At 40.5% G+C, this 23,919-nt stretch overlaps 1 protein-coding gene across 2 annotated transcripts in view; it reads left to right on the top strand.

Moving 5' to 3' along the window:
- The window catches only part of LOC122577604, a 301,786-nt gene that overhangs the window by 155,912 nt on the left and 121,955 nt on the right, over positions 1-23,919 (top strand). For both annotated transcript variants that reach the window (XM_043748990.1, XM_043748989.1), the window contains exon 3: positions 12,494-12,584. In XM_043748990.1, coding sequence (XP_043604925.1) covers positions 12,494-12,584 — 91 coding nt within the window. The remainder of the gene's footprint in view (positions 1-12,493; positions 12,585-23,919) is intronic.

Here is a 23,919-nt window from a genome sequence, read left to right as displayed (position 1 = left end):
GGGATGATGGCAGAGCCACGTTGAAGTGGCCTTCAACCGAGTAAAATTACGGCTGCATACGAATATAGTATATATCATGCCCTCGTTCGCGCTTATGATTTCGTCACTGCGTGTAATTTGTCACGAACATGATTTAATGTAGGTATATCATAAGTAATATGAATGGGGTGGAGTAGGTGAAAGCTGTTTGCACGTTTCATTGTATGGTAAGGGAAATTAGTATTTCGAATGTATTGATAATAACGAGTACTCGTTTTTCTACTGTATTTCTGTTACAAGCGTTTCTGTATTCTGAACAGTTTTCAATTTTTTAAATAAAAGAATATTTCTTGTGTGATTGTTATTAAATACATTAAAGGAAGATAAAAATCAGTCGAAACAGGCGTTACTCATTATTTGTAATCGTCTTACATTTAGTTCTTAAAAATAGCTTGTTAAACATGTCTTTGAAATATATTTCTGTCTAGGATTCGGAACTATATGCTAATACTGTAAAATTATAAATGAAGTGACACATGATTTCTTGGAATTCCGTTTATAGATAGTAAGTTACTCCTTCGTAATAAATTATCATTGAACTAGATATTATATTGTTTCAAATAATGTTCTTTCTCGGCTAAAATATTACGTTAATTACGTCGGTTGAGTAGCAGTCGCGTAAAGTAATTAATATCATCGATTTCTGTCGTTCAATTAAAAACCAATTTTGTAGGGTCCACTTAATTGGCCGGTTTCCATCGCGTTGCTAGATATTGCTTTACCGCCTATACGCCCTTTTGTCTCGTCGCATCGTCTTATCAGGACCGCCTAGAATTAATCGTATATCAGGCTCAAGCCTCACGTACGGGTACCGCTTTAATCGAAGGGAGAAGAGATTAATTAAATTATATACTGCTCGCGAGGTTGATTCCTTCCTTCAAATTGCAAATTTCCCAGTTACCGATTAATTAATCAACCGATGCGTGAAGTTGCGTGAAAGTTAATGGTGGAATTGACGAGACGTTAATGCTTTAATAAATTTCTCCTTCAAATGAATTTCTTGGTTCTGACAGTTATCCGGCAGTTTATTTTTCATGTTTCTGTCGTCGTTACTCTTGATTTTGATATGAAAATGATTAATATACGTGCCACACAGAAATTACACTGATCAACTCAGTAGAACGTAATCATTTGGTTTCTGAAAGTGTCAAAACTGTTTGTACAAAATAAGGAAATTTTCAGAAAAGAGTTGAAAAATTTGATTTTTCAGTTTCCAAATTTATGAGAAGGACCGCTTCTCTTTTAAACTATTTATCAATAAATAAATTTAGGTACAAATTTTATCCGCAGTTATTCCTTTTACCAAAAGAACAACTTCTTCAAGCTGTAAATACATCAAAATATATAACAGCTCCAAAGCTTTATGGAACTGAACACTCAAAAATTTCCCAATAACCCTTCCTACTTTAAGAACGATCATCGAATTTATCTCATCAAGAGTACAACAGTACCTACAGTCCATGTATCTCGATACAGACACCGCAGGCACTTATCACAGAAATTTACGTAATCGTGGCAAGAGTTGAAACAACGTTCAACCAACAATCAATTAAAAGTCCGCTCCGTGGACCCGTGCAAATCCAACCTTTCCGGATTGAGGGCTTTCGAAACGAAATAATAGTTGAAGAGATCGGATCTTGACTTGTGAACGAATGGCATAGAGGGAGTGAGAGAAAGAAAGAGAGAGAAAGAAAGAGAGAGAAAGAAAGAGAGAGAAAGAGAAGAAGGTGAAGAGAGAGAAAGAGAGAGAGAGAGAATGCTTTACGTGGTGGCGGCCGAAAATTCCCGTTGAAAATCGTAATCGGTATGAGTGGCGGAACCTCTGACCGCTGGAAAATCCAGCCGCTCTCATTAGCATTTAATGCCGGCGGAACTTTCAACTATAATGGCTCGTGTGTGCGGCCTGACGAATGCTCGAATTAGAGGCGAGAGGGCTGGCAAGAGTTGGCGGTAAGAGCGGGATTTTCGAGGAGCCAGATCGGAGGTGCACCCAAAGAGACGAAGACCGAACGACATGTTCCTGCTTGAAAATGTTCTCTGGTCCTTCAACTGATTAAATTCTTCCGACCGTGATTGCCGAATCCCGTTACAGACGCGTGAATCGCTTTGTTAAGTTATTAAATCGTCTTATCCGAGGTTCGCTGCTCCTCATGCGTGCAAGATTTATTTTCAAATCGTTTGTCCATCTTAAGTATCTTACAGTTGTTATATCGCTGATTTAGAAAGCTTAGATTTGTAAATTTATAGTTAACGGTTATTAAAATCGTAGAATGCAAGTGTAGAACAAAATTGAGTGGAAGCATGGAAAGAGTACGCTGATAAAAATACTAAATATAAAGTACTAATATAAATTTATCAACGTTATATCGTATTAAAAACTGTCCAATTTCTCATTTGATATAAGTTCTAAGACAATGTGCACAGTCATGTTCCCTACATTCGACGATATAAATTTCACTACTCTTTTCTATAAACACAGCGAGTAAACCTATACATGTTCTATCACTAGTGTTAACTCGCGTACGTATGAAACGAGAACGCAATATAAAAGTGTGTGTAACACGGTGAAAAAGAGGATTTGCCGTCGTAAATTAACGGAGAGCAAGCTGGAAACGAGCACGCGCTTGGATTCGAGCGCGGTAACTTCGTTGAACCGGGACTTTCATCCTGTCAGATGGTATTTCATTATTATCCGTGAAAGTTAATATCCAGCCGGTATGTGTGTATGTAAAAACTTGCTGCGAAGAAGCTGATATACTTTTAATTTTTATTTTCGCACGTAGCCGCTCGCGGGAACGTAGACGACGAGAAGGCACGCGTTCAGAGGCGAGTGTGCGCGCTCGTCAGCGGAGGAGAACTTTAAATTCTCGTGCCGCCTGGCTTAATCCGCGGCTTAAAGAGCTTAACCCCACGAATATCTCGTCAGAGCTTTCCCCAGACCGACGACGTCGGTCCGCGGTGCCAGAGAGCAGGTTTATTAGCGCACGGATTTCGAAATTCTTTTCATCCCTGGCTGGGACACGAAGCCTCCCATGCCGTTTACATAAGCGAGTTCTCCGGATTGCCTTTTTGATATGTAGATAAGGGGTGGTGCCGCTTTTACGCCGTTTACGCCCCCACCTCGGACTAAAAAGAGACGCCAGGACGTCGTTCCGTTCCGCGATAGTTGATGTTACTTTGTAGGGTTCTTGCTTCTTTGAAGAATCTGACATTCTGTGGAAACATTCACGATTTGTGAAACCTTTTCACGTTTTGTGTCTTCGCGGTATGGAAAATTTTATAGAGAAAGAGGAAAAGAAGAAGCAGAATATAATATTTCTCGATATAAAAGGCTATTTTTCTTTGGAGAATAATCTTCTGGGAGTTAGATTAGTCAAGACATTTTTAAAATATTCTCTTGTATTATTTAATTTTCGTGGTGATGGTTAAAAAAAAATACAAAGTTACCTCTTCTAGACTTCCTTGTAATAATCTTCGATTCACTTTTCTTGAGAGATCTTAATATTTATCGTAGCAAGAACTTGTCATACTAAAATTATCTTCTTTCGTCTGATTAAAAGTAGGATTTTATCCATCTTTCTTCAGACTATAATTGTTTCATGGCGCCATTGATATCTGTATTTAGGATTAAAGCAAGAGAAGTTACTTGGCGCGTTCATACATCGATTTTCTCGAAGGAAATCACAAGTTAGACGCGATAATCGACACGGTTCTGGCGCCGCACGTGAACGCCACTGAAACGGGCAGCTAAACAAGGCCGAGCAATTATGAACAAGGAGCATAGCCGGGATAAACAAATTACACGCGAACGGTTCTCGGTGGTGATTAGAGGTAAATCTTGTTAGGGAAGTTTCTCTCTGGGCTTCGTCTTGAAACAACTGCAGCTGAGAATAACACGGAAAGTTACTTTTCTATACAATTTCTTCCTTCCTTCTAATGATAAATACAACATTTAAAAGATTCGCATTAACACGTTTTAATTTGGCAATTTGACTTTTAAAAGGGTTTCTTAATCTGAGAAATAAATATAAAATATTCCATATGATAGAATTATAGATTTTGATAGAGGAACGACCACCGAATTGCTATTTGGGGAAATCGATAGAGAGATAAATTACCAGTGGAGGTTTCAATCGCTATAACATTCTCGTGGGACCGAAGAGCCAAATCAGCTACGATGTAGGAAAGGAGGAAACGAACAAACGAAAGAGGGACCAATCTTTTTCCTTAGACTACGTTCTATCATTATTGGGTCGCTTCACTCTGCACGAAAGTGTTCATTTACTTCTATTATTCGGAGTAAACAGATTTGGTTCGCATTTAGCTTCTCTTCAGGCAGTAACCACATACTTTTTTCCGTAGCTTATCGTATATTTTCATTACGTTCGTACTGTGTTTTCGCCTGTCCTTTATTTTTGGCACGCTGTTGTATAAAAATATTTATCGTGAGTACATTTTATGGCAATTCAGTTAATTTTCTCGAACTTCTTCGAAATATTCTACGATATTTTATTAACTTGAATGACGAGTGTACATAAAAATATCTATATTTCAAGGAAAAGCTTAAAGGTACAAATAAAAGATTTAAGTGACCGCAGAAAAAGATCGGATTGAAATACATTTTACGATTTGTCGAAATCACGACGTAGTCAAAATCACAAAGCAGCAGACAGGTCGTTTTTCGCGGAGGTCTTTTTCGGTTCATGCCAGGAACGACGGCAGAGATAGTTTTTGCGGGTAAATGGAAGCCGATTTCTGCGCATTTCTGCAATTACAACGGCAGTAAGCATCAAAGGCGACCCGCGTGGAAGACGTGAAATTTCATCGGAAGCCATGCGACGATTACGAGAGAAATACATGCGAGAGGAGGAGAGAGAAAGAGAAAGGAAAGGCAGCAATGAGAGGTAGTCGGTCCGAGTTTGCGAGTTTCAAGCCAAGGGGATTGCCGTATATTAAAGTACTTTTCGACTCCCCATTCCTTTCTACGCCAATCCGTAGCTCTGGACCCCCTCAAACCTGGTCCTACTTCTCTTTTCTCTACGTTCTTCCTTTCTCGTCAGTCTCGTTGCCATTCGAATCGCGAGTAATCGTAAGCCCTAACTAAGCCTCTTGCGTATTTTGCACGTGACGTTCCAGCTTCGTTTATGATTCAGTCTATAAGTCTTGCCACTCGCCTAGCAATAACGATGGTCAGGTTAATCACAGTTAATCATAGTTTTCTTCTTTTTGGATCAACCAAACCGTGTATCCTTTCTCTATTCTTGTTTCTTCGGAAGGTTATAAATATTTCATGTGCTGATCCTGACAGATTTACTTTGAAAACTCGTTCAATACCCTACAAAAACGGAAAGAATTGTCACTAAAAAGTATTGATAATAAAAAGTGATATGATTAAATAGAAATGAATATGTAAACCTTTATGTGTGCAAAACTTATATTTAAGCACTTAAATATTCCTGTACAATTATAAGTTTTCGAATACGTTATAAATACTATCTTGAATATAATATAACCAAAGTCTGAATTACATTATCGTTTAGAATATTCTCTCTTTGGGACCGCAAGAATAATGTAATTAAATTCCTTAATGGTAGCAAATATTTTGAAAAATCTGCAAACGCCGCGGATCGGCGATCCGTGAACCCGGCATCCATCGGCAGGGGTTTCCTTTTGGTACCATTAGTCATTAGCGATTCTAAAAGCACCCAGGGTAGAATATTACAGCAGTAGCCACGGCGGCTTTTACCATACTTTAGCTTTATACGAGGCCCATTCATCAAAAGCCAACGAGTCCAATGGCTCCATGGGTATACGTTGCTTAGCAATGGATCCTTCGTCGCAGCGGGCTCTTTATGATCTGCGATCCTGCGGTATTAGATATTTTCAAAACCACCTACCATCTTCTTCCCACGGTTTATTTTCAAGTTTTAATATTTTATGTCACTTTTTTAAGCTCGTGAATAATTATGACTGACGCTTGTACTTTTAAAACATTTTTACTAGTTCATTTTAATGTTCACCTTTCTAACTTTCTCGTTATTTTATAGTAGCTTAATTTCCACCCCTTTACTTTCGATATCTATATCTTTTCATCATGAAACCCTATAACTTTTCTAACTCTCACGTTATTTTATAATAACTTAATTTCTACTACCCTATATTTTCGACTCCTATAACTTTCCATCACGAAACCTGGTAGCTTATACTACTGATTCTAACTATGTAATAAAATTATATCGAAAGCATCTCACAAAATACACAAAAGTACAAGATATTTAGTACACGCATTTAACACTTGTTATATTTTTAAGACGATTGTTGTATAATAATTTTTAATTAAATATATGTTTGAAATAAATATTTTGTAATTTCTATATAAATTTTCAGATTGGTCACAAATCTATGTATCGATGCAATTATTATGTATTGTTAGTCGTGTGTTGACTAATGAAATTTCAAAATATATTATATATAGCACAGAAAGTTATTTACTAGTTGGACATTAAGATTTTCTATGGTAGGTGCTCAAATACTTTCCATTGCAGATGTAATTCAAGATTTCAACAAATCCTTGACATTTGTCCTCGAATGGCGAAATCTCGAAACAGACTCATTTCCAGTTGTTTCACAGCTCATTCCAATTTCATCGCTTCCTTTCTCGATGTCGAGTATCGTCGTCTACTGCGCGCCCTTTGAGCATCGATCTAGACGAGTGGCCGAGACGAAGAAAAGGTGAGAAGCTGTCAAGGCTGTCACGCGTCCAATGGACCATACAGTCGGCCCATTATCGGCGGAGGGACTCTGTGGAGAAATAATAAAAATGCCATTAGTGTCTCGACGTCCCAGGACGGTCGAACGATGTGAACGTTTCACCCCACAGATTTCGACCGATATATATCTCTCATTCCCTTCGACCACTTTAACGTCTTTGTCACGGACTCTCCCGCTTGACGAGGTTAATCCTTCTTTTCGGCCTTCGACCTTTCTCTAGCTCTTCGGTTTTCCTTCTTGGTCCACTAGCCAAGGGCTGGACGATCTTAAAATCCGTTCACGAGCTGGAACGAAAATAATTGCATCGTGATTCTTTCGCTTTTTCCTTCAACCCTTCCTTTCTCTTTTCTCCCTTAGCCACCCCTATTCATTCTTTCATTCTCCCGCTTTCTTTCGTTATCCTTCTCGCTCTCGTTATTTCGATTGCGGTGACTCTTTGTCTTTGTCTTTTTGTTCCTGCGTCTTCCTTCCACGAGCTACGACCGAGAGGGCATAAATCCTTCGGGATCGTCGCCGAAAATAAGATAAAATCTCACTGCGACTCAGCTTGGTAGAGGAAAGAAAAAAGGCAAATTCCCGAATAAACACATCCGCGGCTCTTTATGGTGCCACTTTGTGGATCCACCCCCAAGTCCGTGGCCTGTGTACCGTGCGCATTATTAACTCAACCACCGGAAAATGTCAACGCGGCCGGGTTCCTTATCTCCTCACTTTTCTTTATTTTACCACCAAACGCTGCCTTCCCTCAACAGAGTCGTTGTTTTTTCCCTTCTGGTACGGGTCACGCGACTTTTATCTGTCAGATTCTTGTCTGGAATGCTGTTATATTCGATGGCAGATTTGTGTAGCGATTTTCTCGAGGAAGTGTTTCTCGAGCAGAATAAATAGATGATACATTGTGAAATATTATTTAATTTATATATAATTTAAATCATTCGGTTCACATTTTACCGTATCAGCTTTACGTACATCTATCACTCTATAAAATAATCTCTTCGTATTTTTCATACAATAAATTAATCACAATTTATTCAAATTTATTTCACAATTAACATTCATTCACGTTGTATTTCAACATATCCACAATCTACTATTTTAAGAGCTATACTATACGAGAATAGACGAACTATGTAAAAATTAAGTTTTCAATCCCTTCCTCAAATCTGATCGGATACTCTGTTCGATAGGGTATGTCGTTTCTAAGAGCGTTTCCGTTTTCTTTGAAGATCCGACAAGCAAAAGAACGCCTCTGGGATCGGGTTTCCAAACGTTTTAATCGACGTTTTTCTTTTACCTACCCGGCCGCGATTTCACGATTTTCTCCGCCCTCGGGGGAGAGGAGAGAGTGTCCTCTTTCAGAAAGGAGTTATCGCCGAAGGAAGCTACAGGCATCGGTGTGCTCCTGTGAAAAGGGGCTGGGGACGGCCGGCGGGGTTAAAACGACCTCCGCAGTCGAGGCTGAAGTCTGAAAGATAAGGTACCCCTCTTCTCTCTCTCGGCCTCCTAGATTATGGAATGGCACTTTAATTACACTAATGGGAGAACCAAATGTTAATTACAATTCGAAGTCTAAAAGAGAGACGATTCGCGGCCTGTGTAAGAGTGAGAAAGACAGAGGGCGGAAAGGGGCTGGTAGAGGAGAGAGGAGAGATAGGCCAGTAGACGGGGAAGGGACCAGATGAGATTTTCGTGCGTAAGAGGGTTCCCGTGATTAGTATTATTTAATTAAAAATGCCCGGTCCCATTATGGTCACCTCTCATAAGGACCAAGCTTAGTTGCGTGGGAAGCTGCTTATGAATTGGATTATCGAAAGGAGAAAGGAATAAAGTGGAGAATGAAATGTCATGGCCAATCATTGCTACGTATATTGATAGAAGGCTTAATGAGCGAAGAACCAGCCAATTATCATTTAGCAGAAAGCTAGAATTAAGGAAGCATTTCAAAGAGAAATGAATGGAATTCAGTTAAGGAAAGCAACGAAACGAGCACTACAAGCAACACGTAATAACATATATCACATAAAGAATAATGAAAATGTAAAATATTCGATCATGTATTATCGTACAATCATCGGAACTGACAAAATATCTTCATGTTATTAATTTGTCCGATAATTGAAAGTAATTAAAAAATACGAGGAAGAATTTAACATAAACAGTTACCGAATTCGATATCCGCTTTAACACGTTTCTCAAAATAAGAAATTTAGAAAACATCCATTCATCAAGAGAGGAAAGAAACGAAACAATTGGAACCACGGAAAAGTGTCTGGTTGAAACGGCTCTGTCGACGGTGGATCGATCCGAACGGTGGAACGGATATCAACATTTTGGAAATCTCGTTTCCTTCCCCCCGAACGATTTAGATGACGTCGTCGTAAGCGGGACGACGAGGAGGACTACGCGGACGACTACGAGGACGGTCACGACGACGATGGGCTATCGACGCCGGGGTGGAGTCGAGGCGGCAGCCGGGTTTCAATTTAAAGTTGGACGAGCGTGTCGGGATTTCAATGTACAAAATGCGTATGCTAAACTTTTCGCACCCCTGTGGTAGCCGCCGCCCCTCCGTTCGTCTTCGAGTTCCCAAACACCCTTGACGCCGTAGCTCGAATGCCGGACAACGTCCGTGTCGACGTTTCGTCCGGGAAAAATCAGCAAGTCTGATGCATCGTCAAGTAGAAAGGGCGCGCAAGTAGAACGTCGCTCCCGTTCGACACGGTGCTCGCGGGACGAATGTTCCGTGGAACACTTTGAAGTCACTGTTCCCAAAGGTCAAATTACTTTTTTGAAGCCGTCACACGGAGGCCTTAGCGGCATTCACGGCTCGGTCTGAGGATCCCTAATGATCGCAGCTGCGATCGAAGGTGATGCATATCAATGGATAGGCTTGAAACGACATCGTGTGAAGCAAGTTTCTAATGGCATCCAGTGGCTAACTTTTCTCACCAGAAGGTACGCATGCACCTATGAGGTATTTGCATCTAGTTCCAGGCGCTAGCTTTGTCTCGTTCCGTAATTTATACTAGGGGTTTAGGCTTTGTTGCGACGCCAACTAAACACCTAGGAAAGTGTGCATTGTCCTTGATGGTTAAGCATGGGAGTAGAAAATGAGAGGTATTGGAAAATTAGTATTTACTTAATTATTATACATGAATCAATGATTGTTACTTTCCGAAGATTTTCGTTATCCTTGTGGTGAATGGTCTAAAGTTAATGATCCAACGTAACTATACCCTTAAAATCAAAATTATTTTACATCGTATTATTCTTGTTTCTCTTCCAAAAACTTTCGATATGCATTCTGTTTTCCATTTCCTTGGATCCTATCCCAAGACTCTAAATCAAGCGCCATTCGAAAATAGACGGGCTCCAAACATGGCCTTCCGATTCGATCGCATGGTTTCGACGCGAATCTAACTTCGACAATGCATCCAGATGGAATGTCACGCTGTGTACGATTACTGCGAGACGAAGGGCGAAGATAGGAAAAGAAGAGAAAAAAAAGAAGAGCAGTGGAACGAGGAAGATGCTCCAGCGGCCGAGCGATCGCGAATGGGTGAGAAGTTTCGCCCCAGGAGTTGGATTACCGCGTGGCTTCGGTCGGTATTTGAAAATCGTGGGGTCTCGAAGCTGGCGGGCGAAGCTGCCGTGTGATTGATTTTGCATACGACACGGATTGGACAGGTTTGAGAAATTGGACTAGCTTTCTGGGTTGGTTTGGCCTTTCTGCCCTCCTTGGCATTTCCCTTTCGAAACGGCCCTTCCCCTTCCATCTTCTTTCTATATCGCGAGTGTCTATATGCCTGGATGGTTATATCGACGCGTACGTCGAGAGTATATGTATGTCGATGTAACGTATATACTTAACGTATCCAGGAGTGTCTACTCGCGAGAGACGGAGAGGGGTTCCCTCTCGTATCTTTAGCGGGAAACCGAGAAGGGGATTGGCCTCGAACGAGCGATTTGTGCGATCTTCAAGGATGTATTTATGAGCGTTCCAGGCCCGCTTCTTCCACTTTCATATTGCGTTCGGCATTTTCCACGGCGATGTAAGTTACGGCGTGCAAAATCGAAACGTGACATCTAATATAAGATGCGATCGTTTCTTGGAGGCGTTGAGTATGGAGTTTGATATCGACTGTGACGGTAATCGCGAGTTGGAAACGTAGGATTAAGTGAAATATTTACATAAACCGATAAGACTAATCATTAGTAAGAAGAAGAAACTTACCTACTTACCTACTGTCTTTTTCTATAAAAAACCCTATTTCTTTTTTAGTAGACGATTTTCAAACAACTTTCTCCTTTTCTTCATTCTTGCCACATTCTTATCAAATTCTTTATTGAAATACAGTTATCTAAATTAAACAAAGATTGTATGAAGATCTAAGAATGTCTGATAAAGAACTAGTATTACTTGAATATTCATTCAAATCAGAAATTTACAAGCTATCATTCAATCTTATACTGGCCTTTTAATTTAGAAACATACTTATCATCCAAATAACGCCTGAACACAAGAAATAGTCTAATATTCGTCAAAACTAACACAAGAAACTTAAAAAATTACTTAATTCAGCGTGTAAACGAGACACGAACGATTGGCGATGATGCATACACAGAGGATAGTGCGTAAGAAAAAGCTGTCTTGAGGCATTCAGGCTAACTCGTCTGGCGTTATCTGCCGACGTCGGAGTGGATAACAGGCCGAACGATTTATTCTAAACCTTTATCCGGCGGCCCCTCGAAATTTATGAAAGAAGACGCCCGTTTAACCGACTCGCTCAGTCATCCCTCACGATGGTGGTGAAGCCACCCTTCCCTCAACTATCTTTCTTCCTTGCTGTGTCTCCTTGTTCTTCTTCAAGCTCGCGCCTCCCTTCCCTCTGGTTCCACCTCCTCTTCTCGATTCTCTGCCTTGTGCTCGCATGTCAGCCCTTTATTTTATACCAAGACGAGTCGGTCCGAGTCGGTCCTAATATTAAAGGGGATGGTTCACCCTTAGTGCGTGATCGGGATACTAAAATTCGCCGATCGGATGGTTCGTGACTTCCTTATTGAAGGACAGAACGAAAGGCGAGTGGCAGGTTTCTCTGCGAGTAAAACGTCATTGAGAGCCCGAGCATTGCAATCTTTTTCTACGGTTCGTGAAACATAGAGCTTGATTATTGAGAGTACATAGCACTGAAATGTGATAGGTGAGGTGTTCAATTGGGTCTTTGAATAAAGTTTTCCTGTTTTACAAGTCAGAGACTTGGAGTACTCTTTTATTTCGTACGAAGAACTATTAATTTAATACAAAAGGTTTAGAATAATAGTTTCTGTAGCTACTAGGAATCCAGGAATCGCCATAATGTAGTTTTTGGATTTACAATTGATGAGCCACGCGAGAACATTTTTGTTAATTTCTTGATTTCGAATAATTCGTTTGATTCACGAATATAAATGTCTTGAAAGTAGATGATAAATCTGTGAAGTTATATAAACAATAAAGTAATGAAATCATTTTTTGAATAATCAGTTCAACAGGGTGCAAAAGTACAAATTCTACAACCAATTGAAAGAAAATGAATATTTTTAACATCCAATAACATTTTAACACAACTTTAAAAACAGTTCAGCAACGAACATGTCATTTTATCTAATTTCCAGAATAACGTTTTGTTTCTGTGTTTCCCAGTTGTATCTGAGCAAAACCCGGCAAAGTGGTCTCACGGACAATTTGCATCAGGATCTCTCACGAACGGTCAACCCAACTGCACGCCAGCAAGGTAAGTCTCATCGACTTTTTATTTTTTTCTCTCTTGTCTTCTTCCTGGAGTGATGCTTTTCCCTCTCGAATTTCTTCGGCATCGTCGACTGCGAAACGGCTTTGAATTTCCGTTCGCGTTTGAAAAAGATTTCGTCCCCTACCACGGCCACGTTTTTTACTGTTTTCTCGTTTCTCTCGAATTCGCTCGAAACTTTCGACACTCGCGTATACACGCACACAGGGAACGGTGTCGTTTAACTGTTCTAACGACGCGATACTCGCTTCGTACGTATATCGAAACTGGCGAAGTCCTGTGCCGAAACACAAGCGACATTTCGAAACTTTGGCCAATTTCGCGTGTACTCGCTTAGAATAAATATGTGATCCACGTGTGCCGGCGTATCTACGCTCAATATGTACGAGTCGCTTATAAATTATGTTTTATCTCGAACTTCTATGAAGATACATATTTAATCAATATTCGATGAATTATCGTGATCATTTTCTAACTTTGACTTTTATTTACGAGGTTATCTTTTTAGGAAAATAAGGTTCAAGATATTAGGAATCTTCAAATTTATTGTACCTAATATGTCAAAAAATAGATGAATTCATAATTGTTAAACAGAAATGGATAAGATACTCAATAAAGTAATTATTATTCGTATCCGTGTGAAAAATAAGTTGCTACTATTCTTTTAAAAAGCGTTTATCATCACATTTCCGATACTACTTTCATTCCATTCATAGTATAATATCTTTTCTGATACTTAAAGAAATCTTCATATAATATCATACCTCATGTAATTAATAATTTAGTAAAATTATTACTAATATTTATTAATCGGTTATTAATGAATTATTTACTTGACAAACTAAAACACAAAGAAAATCCATGATCCAAGAGGAAAGATGGAAAACTGTCAAGGAAGACATCGAACAACTACTGTCTTGATTTCCACGGAGTATAGGCAAGGATTTCCACAAGCTGAAACGATGGCATCGTCGTAGACGAACGCGATTCGTGGGGACGGGAAAAGTAAGGAGGTCGGCATCATGCATAACCCCACGTCGGCCTCGCATAAATATTCTAATAACTTCGGAAACTAATATGATTGCATCCAGCAGGAATAATATCCTGTTCGAAGTAGGCATCGCGGCTGTATGCGTGGAATACGAAATACGTGGAGCGCGGCGTCCACATGAGAACGACGTCGCGCTCCTCCTCACGTAACCGTAGATCGCCGCGAGGGTGGAAGCGATCTCTCTCGATGACAGTGATTACTTTAATTGTGCTTTCCCTTCCCCGTCGAGACTGTTCTAGAAAATAGTTATAGCGACGAAAACCATAAGATGTATCGCTCCAAACTATCACACGATGTTCGATAGCTATGGTCTGTCGCAGGAATGTGGACGGCATTGCAGATATATATTAGAAAGGTATGGGGATAAAAGAAGATATGGAAAGAAATAATTTCCTTTTGGATATATGACTTCATTCTCATTTTTAGTAGAAAATACTTTAGACAATAAAAACTTTTGTTACTAGCCGCGAAGAATCGTGCATTGGTTGTTTCTATGAGATTTTAAAATAATTTTGGAGAATTTTAAATAATTTAAAAATAACTTTCAATGAAAAATTGACTGTAAGATTCTAGTAAATAATAATGGTGAATAACTGATCCGTATGTTTTTACATAAAGCTTTGCTGTTATGTTGAAGAATCAAGGATAGAAAATAAAGAAATGGCGGTGTCCTTTTGTTTTAACGTAATTATTCTTCATATATTGTATTTCTGACTTTGATTTATTCAAAAACAAAGTCTCACATGATATCAAATAATTTGATATTTTCAATATACTTTCTCGTACATAAAATCACATCGTTCCATGATATATCATAAATTCTACTATGCAATACCAAGAAAGGGTAATTTTCAACGTATGCACGTTGAAGCACAACGACGACGAAGGCCGTGAACGAATGGTTTCGAAACGCCAAGGACTCGTTAACGCGAAATATCGTTAAATCGATTTCGCGCAGATTCGAGACGCTCGACGAAAATCCATCCGAGAGATTCGAGTTCGAAAATTAATTTCAATCCGTACTTGAGCCCCTGGCTCCCACTCCTTCCGCCTCTCTTTCGCTTCGTCTCCTCTCCGGCTAGGTTGGTCAAACAGCGCCGTGTACAGCGCGGTTGGAAAATCGAGCAGCGCTCGAGTACTGGAAACAAAAGGCCGACGTTTCAATTAGGTCCCTTATTAGTTAGCGATAATAGGGCCAGCGGCGGTCGAACGGTAAGGCCAGGGCTTTCCAGTGCTTAACCGTTGGCTGTGTTAGATTCGCCGGCTTGTTTGCGTGGATCCAGCTCTTACGATATTAAGGGCTGACTAGGCATTCACCGATACCGTACCGACCTCCAACCACCCACGAAGCCCCACCTCCTACGCGTTTCGATGTTTAGAGCCACCCTCTAACCTATGGCTCTCCTCGACCCGTTCGACTTGACCAAGATAGAAGGGACAGTGAGGGAACCTTACACTTCGTGGCTGGACCATTCGCTGGGTCGATTGATTTTCTCGTGTTAGGACGTTGCAAGGATGGAAACCTCTGATAACAGAGTTTGTATGATGGAAAATTGAATTCGTATCTTCTAAAGGAAGTTCGATATACAAGGAATGTGTTCGGTTGATGCTCATGAGAAATTCAAATATGTGAGAGCAAAAGGTAACATAAAAAGTAACTTATAAAAGATAAGACTATAAGAATATGAGAAAATCATATGTAAATTGCGGAAATATGGACAGCATCAGGAGATGAAAGGATCTGTAAAGGATATTTTTAATTGATTTATCGTACAGTGCCTAAATATTGCTATTGTGAGTAAACATTTCTAAGTTTGGTTTGGACTGCTTTATATCGTCACAACACTTAACAATACAGTTCAGCTGTATACACAAATATACGTACATATAATCAAAAAGCTGGTGTATACACACGAAGTAAAGTGTGAGGCTTGATAGTAGAAAAGGGAGAGAGTTAGCGGTGCGTTCTCGAAGACCAGGAGGAATTTGTCGCGAGAAACCGGTCGCAGCAGTCGCCTGCGGTTCGCCGCAACGATCCTCCGTCGTTTTAGCCATTGTACGGGTACCGCACGCTACCGGAGAGACCGTTGCCGTCGCTATCGTCGGAACCCTTCGAAACTAACACGCCCCGGCCGAAACTGCGCCCGCTTTCCTCGCCACGAAACGGTCGACGTGGTTAACAAGCAGGCACGCGATGTGCATCCGCTATCGATTCGAAAGTGAAAAGACCGAGGCGACTTACGTGCACACGGAGAGGAAATGGAGCACGGTACTGCCTCGAGAATTAACTGTGAGACATCGTGTGCTTGATGGACGATAATCAGTCCGTTAAGGAACAACGTCGTAAAGTTCGGACACCCATGTACATTGCTCTCTTTGCTACCGCTTAATGTTTTACTTACCACAGGGTTGGAGCTGGAAATTTTGGGAGATGAATATCTGATATTGTGGACCAGGGAGCTTTTGCTGAATTGGCATGTTTTCTTATCGAAGTCCATTGTTTTAGAAAAATACTTATTTTAAAAGATGGCAATAAAGGATTATTTTTAAAAGCAGGGCTCATCACTGTTCACGATTTTTATTCACTGGTTAGCCAATTTTTGGATGTCATTGTTTGAACATTCTGTCAGGTATTATTAGATCTTTTTCAGGACTGAGAATTATAGCAGTTTATATCAAAATTTTAAGGGTGTAGGAACAGTGTAAGGATATAAGAAGATATATAAATCACCGTGTGTCCGAATAAAAGTATCCAAAGCTTCCACAATATCGGCAGAAAGTTATCTCCGGCGTCGCGTTGGTTCTTTGCGCCCGCAGAAACCGGAATTGGTTTTAGTGTAAATGTGGAGTGGCGGATTCGCCGGGTGTTGGAGGACGTCGTGGCGGATAGGGTGGCGCGGCGGTGGAGTAGTAGCGACATCTTGTATTGTCAGATCCCAACGCGACAAATTCATAATTGCGTTAATGCGGGTACGGCGAGGGTTCTTGCCGCAACCACCGCAAGGCGCGCTATGGCGTCTTGCGGCTGTAAGAGAGATAGGGACCAGGCCTTCGAGAGAACGGGTGAACGCAGGAGGGAAAATGGACGAGAAGGAGAGAGCCACTGAGAGAAAGAGAAGTCCCTCCTGACAGAGGCTCGTTAATCTTCCAAGGATTACGCCAGAAGGAAGTATCGCCATTGTGCAAGGTGCTCCTCTTCCAACCGATAATTATTAATTAAACTGGCCTAACGGGCCATTTCGCGATTTATCGATTTATCGGGAGACCGTTGCCTGTGTGGCGATGTTGAGACGTTTAGGAAAAAATCGGTTGACTTTTTGATGATTTGAATATCGTTATTGAATAAAATTATATATGCTATATCATATATACAAAGGTGTTTGAAAATTGAATTGATATTATTTTGTAAAAAGTTTGCTTTTTTCACAGTTCAAGTATTTTGATATTTCGCTAGCATTATGATCAGTTTCATAATATGTCTAATTATCTATTATATGAAATTAGGCTAGGATTATATAATCATTCAAAAACGATGATCTCACTGAACTGCTATTTAATATTCTATAATATAAAAAAGCTATTTCACCTAGTACAATTCCATTACAAATTACGCTTAACATTAGGCATAAAGCAGTAACTCTTTCAACGCAATCGTAATCAGTCTATCAGCTCGTTTCAATAGGATGTAGTTGTTGAACGAGAGAACGCACGATACAGACGAGCCAACGAAGCGTGTTAATCGTCAGATTTTAATTAATCGTGGAAGATTAGACAATCATGAAATCGAACAGGAAGGGTCATCAAATCCGCACGAACGAACACGAGAACGAGAAAAGGGAGAGGAAGGGTTACGCGTGCGACCGGCTTGCAAACGGGCCGAGGGTAAAAAGGATAGAATTGCAAAAGCGAGAGAAGGCGTGGAACGAACGAGCTGAAATAAAACAGTGATATCGAGGCATTTCACGCACGAGCAAGAACGTTTAGCAGATTCAACGTGCGTGCCGGTATTCGCCACTGCTACCCACGGTGAAGCGATTCTCTCTCTTTCCATTCTCTGTTCCATGGTTTGCTGTTTCATCCCATCTCTCTCTCTCTCTCCCTCTGCGTGTAGTTCGCCTCTTTCTTTCTCACTCTGGTATGCCTCTATCACCTACACCCTCGGTCAGAAGCTCGCTGAAAAATACTGCTCTCGCTGACACCTGTAGCTTCGACGTTTTACATATGTGCGTACGTACGCCGACCGAGCGCCCATCGAGGAAACGAGGGGCAAAAAAAATTATCGCCCAAGAAAATTTCCATAAGACGATCGACAGAGTACCAGTTTGACAATCTCGTTATGCATCTCGTGTTTTTTTCATACAGAAGGTTGTCAGTTGAATTGTACAAAGTTCGATTTTATGGACTATAAAAATATGATTTTTTAGGGTTTAAAGGGGGGGGGGTCGACTCTGGGCACTTGAAAGATTATAGCATCTACTAAATTCATTGACTTACAGTTGGACGTGTTGTTGGAGGTCATTATGGTACTCATGATTATACAGACATCCTAGTCTTTGGTAGAGCAGACGGACGACTTAATATTGATAATTGTATTTTGTACAATAATTTACAGATATCTCGAGCGTAATCCACATAAGCGTATTTCTATCCTTGCTTTGAAATGATATTCTATGCACGTAAACTGAAATAATTCTTTTTTCCCATTCTAATTAACACTAGCAATACCGTTAACGAATAAGAAATATCAAATCCATTCCTAAAAATATACTATATGTGTATATCTTGTGAATACGCTCGAACCCCATCAATATTGCAACGCTCATACAATTTTAATCAATTCGACATTACACGAAGATTACCAATTCATACCAGTGTATTAAAAGGTGGAACAAAAGGAAGTATCAGTTGAAGAGATTTTTCATTATTTTCACGACGAGCGGAAAAGGTTGGTGGCCGAATTGCTGCGGTGAAAGGGGAACAGATTCCACAAGTGGTGGGACTTTACGGGACTTAAGATTAATCCTCATAATTACTCGATTTCGTTCTTCTCTGCGGGGCCCCTCTTGTATCCGCTTTTTATACGGTAGCTTGCACCTCGTACCATCTGCGGTGTACCTTCGCGAAAGGGACCAGAGTAGAATGAATGGCAGAGCTTGAGAGGACTCGGTTGCTCGGCCATAAAGATATTTATCAGGTGACAACCCCGGTCATCCTTTATGATCCTTCCTTTCTTGAGGTTTTCCACCGACATCTCAGAAGCAACTTCACCCTTCGGCCAGTCGCGTGCCACGTTATTCGATGACACGACCCTCGCGCATTCTTTCCTTCCTTGCCGAGATTCCTTGTATCTTTCCCTCAAAGGGGGAAATACCTCAGTCGAGTAATGCTTGCCTCTCTTCCGATTTGCTTCTGCTATTTATGTTCAATAAATTTCATTTTTAAATACATTTTCTGGCTTATCATCTCCTTCACTGTCTGTTTTTCTACATACCAAAAGATTTAAAGTTTGTTCTTGTTTTATTGCTGTTAATTTTTTATTCTAACAGAAGTTTGATTATTAATTATTTGGTGCTGAGTATATTTTTTGAAATATTCTCAATGAAATCACATATTCTCGAATGAAATTCAAATCGTTTCTCTCATAAACTGCATTCGTTGCTTCAATACCGATAAAAATCACAGCCTATTTTGAAAAGGAACCCAACTTTAACAGAATAATGTAACATCCTCACACCGTTGTCTATGCCTATGTAAGATTCCCTACCCCAGAAGACTAGATCAACGAAAATGTTCCAGCGGGAGATCCGAAACCGAAACGAGCAGATAGGAGCGGCACATCGTTCGACACTACATTTACCAGAGAAATATAGGGGTTGGTTCTCGCGGATGACCGACAACGCGCATCGTGGGCGTGAAATCGGACGCCGGCCAGGACGTCCGCTCGACTCGGCAGCCGACGGACAATAAGAATCGATATCTTAATTAACGAACGCTGGTGGGTCCGATGTGCAAGCGAACTCTCCTGCTCGTAGAGAACGGAGGGAAAAGGCTTGTGGTGTGAAAGAGGAAGAGATGAAAGAGAGAGGGTGACGACGATGGCAAGAGGGGGTGGCGAACGCAGGGAAATCCGGAGACTGGGTGGTGTATTCGATGGGGTAGGAACGCCTGACCGGAAGCGAGAGTCTGCGAAGCCCTACGGACCTCGACTCGTCGTCCCACCGGAAGCGCCATTCACACGGCCCTCTCGCTTTCGTCCGCCTTCCCGTCGTGGTTTGCCGTTCTCCTATTCGGCAACGCTGATACGTTCCTGAATAAACAATACTCCCCTGGAAAAAAAAGTTCGGCTGCAGCCTGTGTTTGAAAAAAATGATCGCGCCGCCAACTACGCCGCCAGATCGGGCATGCCCGTTTCGATTTGTTTCATAATGAATCCACGCTTTTGCCAGCTGCGTTAATCGTGCCTCATTCTATTGATAACGGACGGACGGTTGATGCCAATAATCGCATGTACGTATTTTAATTTGAGATATCTTGCGGTTTTTCTTTATTCTTCTTCTTCTTTCGCTGAATTGATTCGTATTGTAACGGTTGAGATTGAAAGAATTTGTTCTCTTCCACGTGCTGTGAAAGCAGCAGACTTTCAGGTATCATTCTTAGTATAAATAATTCTATAATAAATTACTTTCCCTCTGATTAGTAACACAATGTTATTCTAGGTATTTTCGACTTGCAGAAATTTTTCAAGAACTGAAAAACCCTTAGTAATCCGTAATAATCCGTAATTAAATCATAATTGTGTATTGGAAAAGAATCGTCTTAAATCGTACATTGTTGTTTTTGTTAAAGTTTCTTTATTTATCATATACCTGATTCTTCTTACAGTTTCGTGTTTACGTCACTCGAAAAAATGGAGCAACGACATGTGCCCCTGTTGTATAATGCACGGGGTCTACGATATTCTTGGAGTTCGGCAGACTCTCGTGAACGCCCGGTCCAATTAATATCAGCGCGAAAGAAACGACCAAGGCCGAGGAAATTAACGAATTGGAGGGTACGCCTTTCTGAGATGCTTTTACCGCGACTGACTAATCCGATAAAGTGGCAACCTCGCACGAACCTCCTTTTTCTCACTGGCGTTCCGTTTGATGAGATATGACGCTAAGCATTCTATATTGACTAATAAACTCCGGTCCCCGGCTTCTTTGCTAACGAATATTCGCTTCTTAGACGCCAGTCATTTGTCCTTTTCTTGAGGTTTCCTTCGATTAGCCCTTACAATTTCACTTTGCCTTATGATGGATATGCGTGAAGGATTATCTTACAAATGTGTCATTCAATTTACGTGAATAGTTTTAGCTAAACTAGATACATAAGAAAATTGATTTCTTCGTGTTACTGTATTAATTCCATACATTTTTTAATGTAAAAGAATTGCTGCGACTGTCGATAAAAGCTGATAAAATCAATATGAGAAGAATGCAATATTCGTACGATTATCTGTAATATGAATTAATTCGTCACATTTCTATATGTGAAATGTACCGCCGTGGCACCAGGTTTCTAAAATTGGATAGAGTTTCAATTGAAGAACACTCCAATATTTATCTAACTTTGTGTAACACCGTGGCTTTAGAAATGAAGAGAGTTAATGGTAGAATGTTCGACTTTCGTGTACATTACACATCCCAGTCGAGCGCGTTTCCTCACGTTCATTGCTGGATAGTCTGGGCCTAGGATGAAGTAGTCAGAGGCCGCAATGGTAGACACCTCAATCAGGACTCGCTTTGGAACCCAATTTCACGAGAGAGAGAGTATTTGCTTCTATTTCTGGTGGCGGTAGGTTTGACCTCTCGTTAATCACCAAAGGACCCGAAGCACGAAGGCGAGTCAGACAAGCTGTGTAGTTGACCGCAACGACTGACCGTTGCCCTGTGGACAGGCTCTTAAGGGTATCCTAGCTACGAAATACCAGAACCAGATGGCTTCGAAATCTGAGGTGCGTCTTCCAATCGAGGTATCTCCGGTGTTCGCCTTCGCGGTTTCGATGGAACTTATGGCGTTTTAATTACCGAGTTGCATGAACTTTGGAAACTACTGAATCGTTATTGATTAAGAATATTCGCTTTATATTAATATATAGCGCCTAATATATAGCGACAATATGCATATATGTATAAGCGATATGTATATTGATATGGAGGCAAAACTAATTTCATATTGTAGCATTGGTTGTAAAGTTCAATTAATTTATAAATTAGAATGGGAATTTCTAGGTCGTGATAAGTGTGTCGAGTTTAGAAATTTTGATTGTGTCAAGAACGTTTTGTACGAAGTTTGTCTTATTTTGAGACTTTAATGAAACATAGGTGAATCTAAAAAGTTTTCAATAAGAAGATATTCTCGACGCCACGGTGTTCGAAACTGTAAGCAATACGTGCATCGATTTCACGCGAGTCGAAGCATCGCCTCGAGCAAACGTCGTTGGCTTGTACACGGCGTCTAATCGCTGTATTAGCTAGCTTTGTGGTTAAGCTATGCTATTGCTGAATTAGGGGCAATTTGCTTCGAAACACACCCTTCCTATGTTTGTGCTGCCTGTACGAATTTACTGGAACGCGTATTAGAGCTCAACGATCGGTGTTAAAATAAGCACTAATCAATTAAAAATATAAATTTCTTTGTTTAAATGAAATTTGAAATTTATCAAAATATAATTAAATAAATCCTTTTATCTCAATATTCAATGCCATTTAAGTATTTTACTTTTATAAAAAGTACTTGATATTTTGATCGATTATGAAGGATTAAAATATTGCATTCAAGTAGAATATTTTTCAAATTCTTCAAAAAATAAATTTTAAGAATAAATCCATAATAACCGATCTACTTTCTGCACATGTAAGAATCCTCGCCACATACGAGCCCATAGTCTCTTGGCGCATATCGTTTGTTGGTTTTGCGGTCTACCATAACGCTGCCTTCGCCGTAACCTCTTCCCTTCTCTTGGGAAAACATGATTCCAACAACATTGCTCAGCAAAGGGCTGCTTCTCATGCTCCTTTCCGCATCCAGCGCGAATGAAATCTAATCACGCTTGCTGGTTACTCGGTTTCTGATAAATTCTTCCACCTAACTTGCCAACTATGCAAAATATTCGAAACATCCAGATCTTTGATTATTGTTCATTCTAGCACGAGCTGTTTCAAACTGTCACAATTATGTAGGGTACTTCACGTAATTAGATTTTATCATTTAAAAAAACATTTTCGTGAAACGCATTGGTAACTTTGCTTCGGATTTTTCATAAAATTCGAAGTCACAAACTTTGATACTTGACGTAGACAAAAAATTAAAAGAGTGCCTTTTAATGATAAAAAAGTAGTTCCTCATTAGCGAAAGATTAAAAATCTAACCCTAGTTGTAAAGTAACTTTCACGGATGCTAGCGTGGTATCGCTAAAGTAGGTTCATGTTGTACGCTCAAACGAATAAGAGTCAGTGTTTCTTTCTTTTAAGTCGTTCACTGACTCGTTCATAATAGTGCTTCCCTCTAATTACTCACTCAAATCCTTTCCACATTCGCACCTCTCTTCCCTGTTCTTCCACCCTTCCGTCACTTCCTTTCGCTCTCTACGTCATCACTCTTGCGTTCTTCGCAACACTTAATCTTCCACTTCCTTAATTTGCCCAACAAATAATCTCAATTTGCCGTTTCTTCGTTTGCCAATCCTATCACCTCTGATATACATCTCTGATATATGTCTCTCGCAAAGACATCCGCAAGATTCCTCTCGAAATTCACGAGCTATTTACCTTTGCCCCATCCCTCAAGACGAGCAGCATGGTCCTATTGACGATTGTACTAGGTTACAATGTCTAATTGCCTTTTTCGCAGATGCCTCTTAATTACTTCTCGACTGTATTAAGGACAGATGAAAAATGTCACCGTTCCGTTATCCCTTTGGTGACGCTTTCGGACTCGTTCGAGGGTGTTCTCGAAAGTGATTCGACCACAAAAGATCAGACGTGGTAGGGTACGAGGGAAAGAAAAGAAGGAGAAAGAGAAAGAAAGAGGAACAAGCAGCTTGCGAGGGATAAACAGAGGTGACATAATTACTGAGATTAATGCAGCCTTGAGCTTTCGGTGGCAACCGAAGCTCCCGACCGTGCTCGCTTTTATCTCGCGAACCATCATCTGGTCTTGCTTCTCCATCCCGTCGTTCTTCTACCCATTCCACCTCCGGAAAGTAATTTGGGGACGAGAGAGAAC

The sequence above is a fragment of the Bombus pyrosoma genome, linkage group LG2 (assembly GCF_014825855.1).
Source record: "Bombus pyrosoma isolate SC7728 linkage group LG2, ASM1482585v1, whole genome shotgun sequence".
Lineage (NCBI taxonomy): Eukaryota > Metazoa > Arthropoda > Insecta > Hymenoptera > Apidae > Bombus > Bombus pyrosoma.
This window is presented reverse-complemented; position numbering and strand designations above follow the sequence as displayed.